The following is a 6,609-nucleotide window of genomic DNA, read 5'->3' on the forward strand; positions in this document are numbered from 1 at the left end:
CCACAGCACAAGCAGCCCCTGTGTAAGTATCAAACTATGATACAGTGCAAGCAGTCCCTGTGGAGGTAACAAACCACGCTAATACCAAGTTTAAAAATTATTTTTAAATTGTTGGATGCCTGCTAACAAAGTTTTCAAGTCCATCTACACATGCCTCCTTGAAAGATCGAAACTGGTTTGGAAGTAACTGCTGCTTAATGTTTATACAAAATGACAGTGACCCACATGCGTAATTCCAGAACTTTACTTTTTACCTTTTATTTCACTCGACTTTCTTTTAAAATATTTGTCCCTCAGAACTGGTGTATGCTCCCCTGTATAACGACAGTAAGTCACCAAGCCAGTACTGTGTCAAGCCCAGCACTGCAGATTTTTAAGAGTTATCCTCTCCTGTGCAGAAGCTGCCCCTGAAACCAACTGTCCTGCAACTGTCTGTGTACATCAGGATTATTTTTTTTTAGTTTGAAGTTTAAAAAACAAAACTGACAACAGTAGATTATGACAGTGTAATAAATACCTGGTACCTTGTGACTGGGACAAGAAGGCATTTAATTCTGAGTATGGATCTGAAGCCTTGAGCTCTGTTTTAGCAGCTGGTCATGAAAACTGCAGCACAGTAGTTGCACAGTGAATAGTTGTGTGCGTAAAGAGACTTGGTTTCCTACAGATACAAATAGTGGGATTCTAAACCTTCCCACTCTGATGACTCCAGTTAAAAAAAAATTTACTCAGCTTCCAGGGAGATGCCTAGCTAGTCTCAACCTGCCCTTCAGTCCTAAGTCCCCTTGCAGCCCCTCACCCAAGTACCTCCTTGGATGATTTCTGTTTTCCATTGAATCCAGCAGAAATTGTCCAGCAGATAACAACTTTATTAGGGAGGGCTGAAGGACACAGATATACAGGATTCATGGATGGCATGGAGTTACATGGTGGGTGACAGCAGCGGCTCCAGCGGGTCAGAGGTGCTGAACAGGAGGAACCCGGAGAAGGTGGTATCATCATCAGCATCAGCAAACAACCCGTTGAAAGTCTCTCCATGGTGAGCCTGCAGCCACACCTCGTCTCCTGCCTGTAGCTCAAGGATGGTCGCTCCTGAGGCCTGGTCCTCTCCACCCTGGTACCTGTCCATCGTGTGCAGCATCTTGATGCCATTTTTAACTAGAGCTACTCGGACATTCCTTGAGTAGACAGTGATGTGGTAAGTGAAATAATAAACACCAGGGTATTTGCAGGTGAATTTGCCAGTAACTGAGTTGTAGTCATTTAGACTATTATACAGCACCTTGTCAAACTTGATTGGGCGATTTGGGGGTGGAAATTTGGTGGCAATTGTAAGGCCAACACTGAAAGCACTCCTTGGCAGGACTGCTGGGGGACCTGTGTTCCCCTTATCTCCTCTGTCTCCTTTCAAGCCTCTTTCCCCCTGAATTCCTGGATGACCCTGTGGCCCCACATCTCCAATATTACCCTTAGGACCTGGATTACCAGTTGGGCCAATTGGCCCTGGGAAACCAACTCTTCCAGGATTGCCAATTTCACCCTTTGTCCCTTTTGGACCTATTGGCCCAATGTCTCCTTTTAACCCCTTTTGTCCTTGCAGTCCTAGCTCTCCCTTCTGACCTTTGTAACCCACTGACCCTATAATTCCTTTTGGTCCCAGTTTCCCAGGTCGTCCTCTTTCTCCTTTATCTCCTTTGTTCCCCTTCTCCTCAACAGTCCCGTTGGCTCCTAGATGGAAATTTAAAAAAAAAAACAAAAGAAAACAGAAAGAAAAGACACTTTCTTGTGATCCTCCACTGGATTAGTGATGCACAACATGACTTTCAGGACAAAGACATAGATCTGTAGGTGTGTGACACCACTGTACATATTGTGTTCACTGTACATAAAATTTTTCATACATTTCAGTGCAGGATAAGCATAACCTCTGAATAACCTGCTATTGTGTTAGAAAAGGTGCTCTGGCTGAGAGAAACAAGAATAATCTCAAAGAATGGAAGATGTGATTTGTCTTAAGCTGATGGTAGCACTGACAGCTTGAGCACAGGCAGCATCTGTCCAGACACTTTTTTTCTGCCTTTGGTACACAAAATGGAGGAGCTGATTCACAATTTAATCAGAGGAAGGTTCTGTTTATCAACACCCAGAACCTCCTTCTTGTGTGTTTCTGTAATTTTTATATAATGAAACTTTGCTTGGGTTCCCTATATTGCTACTGCAGTGCAACTAAGGGCTTTTTATCCTTGTTATTTGCTATCACACTCTCCATTTATCCTTTATCTACTCCTAGACTGAAGCTCAAAGCCTTTGAAACTCCTCTGATTGCTGCACAAGGGTTTGAAGGTGAAGGTGTCATGATGTGAAGGGCATGTTAGCAGTTGATGGACAAAAAATACCATAATGATCATACACTCTGTCAATCAGGAAACGAAGCTGATTGATAATTTCTGCGTAAGAGCCTTTGACTAATGATGTTAGGAATAATGCTATATTTATGTGTTACTGTTCTCAATTTACAACTGAGAGTGTTATCAGCAGCAAAGAACTGAAAAGAGGGGAGATTGTGTGATAGCTTCTGGGAAGAGCCGTGCAGGTCCATTAGGACAAGAATGCAGCAAAAGAAGATAGCTTTGGTAATTTTAAACAACATTTGTGGCCCCATGTCTCTTGCTACTTCCTTTCTAATAGACAGGAGGGGTGTAGAACGGCTTGTAATTATTCCCATGTAATGCATGCGCCATATGTTGTTTCTCAAGGTCAGTTTCAGCGTTTTAGAGAACTTGGACACTGTCTTTGGCAGGCTTCCATGCTTTTGGATATACACGTGGTCTGTGGACAACTCCTCTCAGGATGCACAAGTCCAGCATCTCAGAGTTACTGCACTTGTGCGGAATGATGTGATGCCACTTGCACGCTGGCTGACTCCCTGCTTTTATGCACACGTTCATCCACCTAACACAGGAGACACGCTGCGTGTGCATAACTTGGCTAAACAGGTGAAGTACACAGGATCTACTGTATATTTTGGTGTATAACTTGTGTATTCTATAATTTCTTTTAAAAGTCCCTTTCCCTGAAGTTGCATACATAGCTACAGAAGCCTCACTTTCCTGAGGTAGGTGCAGATGTGGTGTCTTCCTCAGCAGCTGACAAAAGGATCAGGGATATAAAGGGACAGATAATGGGCTGAGTGAACAAACTGTAGGGCATCAGAGGCAGCAAGACAGCTGGAGGTGGCAAATTCCTCTTGTATTGTCAGCATGTGTGTGCAGTTTCTACTACACCTGGAAAAAGGTTTTTTAACCTTTATGATACTTTCGCTACAGCTAGAATGTATAGCATATCCAGTGCTCATAAACACAAGGGCTGAACCTGATAGACAAATAATAAATTTAAATGCTTCCTCTCTGACCTCGTTCGCCTTTCTCTCCATCTGCACCATCTTTCCCTGGACTGCCAGGAAGTCCTGTTTCACCTAGTACAGAAGAGAAAAACAGATTTTCATTAGACAACTAAATTACCAGAAAACTTGGCACAAATATTTCTCTAATACTTCCTCTTCAAGCCTGGCTGAACAGTAATGTAGACAGTAGTCTTATTCCTGACTTTTAGTGGGTGTCACTGCTGGTACTTTTACTTTATAGCGAGATTGACAGAGAGCACAGAAACTCTGCCTGAGGATGGTATTTTTTTCAGACAGAGGGAATGCTTGGCAGAAAAAGATGGGTTATTTAGATACATGGAGGAGCTATACCCTCATCAGGACCATCAATGTGCAAACCTCTTGTCATGTTGTTGCCTTCATCCATGGAAGATACCAGCAGGAAAAGGAGTGAGGAAGCCGCATTCAGAAAGGAGCTTTGCAGGGATAAGAAGCCTAGTAATGAAGCAATGATAAACTCCCCTCTCAAGAAGAGACATCTGCAGGAGTTTGACCAATGGTAATGAAACAATACAGTGGAATAATATTGTCTGTAGATCTGAATCATACTCCTGATCCCTGTGTCTAGCATGACACAGATTTTCCACTGCTCTAATGGGAGCAATTATAGAATTCATTCTGTATTAACATCACAAGTGACCAGTGCGTGTGTGAACAAATACCTGGATTTGCATCCAGAATGCAGCAGAAGAAAAGAGTTGGCAGTTTGGATGTGACTATATTCTAAGTAGTTCTCTGACCATACGGACTGGAAAACAGTTCTTTATCAGTTTTCTGCACAATGGGCACAGTCCATCATCTGCTGAAATTTCACTGACTTGGTAAGGAGCAAAACTAAACATTTAACTCCTAAGATGTATGTACATACAATATAAACATACAATATAAAGAATAGGACAGTCAGCCCAATGTGTTCAAACAAAGAATAGTCAGTGCAGTCATGATAGTAGCTTGATTTAGGAAAAAACTTGGGAACTTTATAACAAATCCGTGGTATCATGTCATAACTCACAAAGTAAAATGAGGACATTTCTAAGATAAATAGTGAACTCTAGATTTTTTATTTTCCAGATGTCCCTGGACTTCCAGGCAGATAATTGTGTGTACCTGTTAAGAATTGTATGTGCCTATTAAGGTAATTGTATGTGCCTATTAAGAAGTTAATAGAATTGTTTGTTTAAAGATTTTAAAAGGTTCTGGTTTTAGCCAGGCTAAGGCACTGAAACAGAAGGAGCACGTAAGTGGTTGCTTGACAGAGAACCCTAAATCATTTTTTAAACAAGAGAGTTCAAAATAAGTCTTTAGCAATTACTGAGGTAAACACATAAGCAAGTAGACTTGTCTTTCGCTAGTCTAAAGCAGGCCATAAGCAGTGAATAACTCTTCATTGCTCAAATTATAAGTGCTGGTTATTTTTCAGCTGATTTAGTTTACTGTATAGCCACACAAATAGTTGTGATATAAAAGGGAGAGGAGACGAGTGCTAAGAAAAGGATCTGGTAGTGGATCCCACCTGTGCCAGCACAGCCACCAAGGAACCACATGTCACACTACACCTTCAGCACCAATTCTGCAGCGTGGGCTGTCTGGAGAGGCATGGACTTTTCTGGTGGAGCAAGTGATGCATTAGTTTAGCAACCCACTCTGTTAAAGGCAGACATTTCCACCAGCTTGAAAGACATAGTAAAACGCTTCAGCATATTTTAAGTTCATTTCTTTAGGACCACTAACCTTAGTTTGGTATGTGCAGTTGATTTTATACTCCACTGAAAAAAGCTCTGATACACTGTCCTTAAGATCACTACTCAGTAGAAGGGTTTCTCTGGTAAGTACAAGTTTGATCCAGATTGATTTTTGCCGCTGATTTAGCAAGGCCCACAAGAGCAGTGTTTGTGACAGGTTTTTGCATTATGCCATAATGCCACATGCATGATGTCACACAGCAGGTGACCTAACGTAAAGCCTCTTGGGGAAAACTTCACCCCAAAAAATTCTGTGGACAAATTTGAAGCAACGGATTTGCACTCGTCCTGTGCTTTGCATTCTAGGGTTGTGACACTTCAGATGAGGTGTTGTACCACATGCTTACAGATTTATCACCTTGTGCAACCCTGGCTTTGGTATTCCAGCACAGATGCAAGGGCTATCGTTATCCTGAGGGTTTAAGTACTATGGGAATGATTAGCTTTAGGATGCCGAGAAAATTACCTCTGTCTTCAGTGTCACATACAAATCTCTATTATAGCCTGTTAGAGCAAACATGAATCCTACAGTTTTTTAGTATTCTCCATTCCTGAAACTCACTGTAGTGGCTCTTGAGTTACAAAGAGTAGGCACACTCAGAAGCAAGTCCTAGAAATGTAAAAATGAGGTAAGAAAGAGGAATCTTACCACTGCACACTTCTTAATAGACCAAACAAGCTACCACTTGCAGGGTGTTTTTAGTGGGCTTGAAGCTCTTTACAGAAACATAGTTGCTATCTTAGAAGTGCCGGAGTAGGTTTGTAGGCTTTAAAATTTTCAAATAGACATGAATATAGCCCCATAACAGAAGGTAAAATCTTTCTTCTTTTGTTTTTATCCCATGAGCCTGACTTCCCCATAGTTTTAGCTATCTTGCTCTCAGTATTAGGTCTTTCTTTATATTTCCTTCTTCAAACAAGTAAATGACAAATATCTGAAGTGTTTTCTGAAGGCTAGGCAGAATAATCCCATTAATGCACAGCAACTTAAAACAATTTCTGGAACTAACGGCATTGCATTTGATACATGAAATCATTTATTCCGAACAGAATACCTGTATCTCCCTTGTCGCCTTTTGAGCCATCACGTCCATCACGACCAGGTACGCCGTTGTGCCCAGGATTGCCGGGGATGCCAGGATACCCTTGGGTACAGATGTCCTGGCTTTGTGTTTCTGCTGTGCTGACGACAATAGCCAGCAGTATAATCCAGTTTTTCATTCTTTATTTAGGTTATGTGATTTTGGCTGAAAGGTTTAAGAAAGCAAAAGTACATCTGCCTAAGTCTACCTTAGAAGGGGATGCGGGGTAGGGGAGAGAGGAAGAAAAGGAAATGGGTTTTCACCATGTCTGTTGTTTTGGTTTGGCTTGTTTTATTTATAGGTCTCCATATAGTTTTAAGTACAACCCTGGAGAAGACCGAGT

The 6,609-nt window shown here is 41.7% G+C and overlaps 1 protein-coding gene across 1 annotated transcript; it reads right to left on the reverse strand.

The window, feature by feature from the left end:
• Positions 1-922: 922 nt before the first annotated feature.
• LOC104273121 (complement C1q and tumor necrosis factor-related protein 9A-like) lies at positions 923-6,405 on the reverse strand. Its single transcript, XM_009868337.1, has 3 exons — positions 6,240-6,405; positions 3,413-3,475; positions 923-1,728 (listed from the first exon to the last, which is right to left on the reverse strand). The coding sequence occupies exons 1-3, from the start codon at positions 6,403-6,405 to the stop codon at positions 923-925; spliced, it is 1,035 nt and encodes a 344-aa protein (XP_009866639.1).
• Positions 6,406-6,609: the final 204 nt, after the last annotated feature.

This window comes from Apaloderma vittatum, unplaced genomic scaffold, assembly GCF_000703405.1.
Source record: "Apaloderma vittatum isolate BGI_N311 unplaced genomic scaffold, ASM70340v1 scaffold14104, whole genome shotgun sequence".
In the NCBI taxonomy this organism is placed as follows: domain Eukaryota; kingdom Metazoa; phylum Chordata; class Aves; order Trogoniformes; family Trogonidae; genus Apaloderma; species Apaloderma vittatum.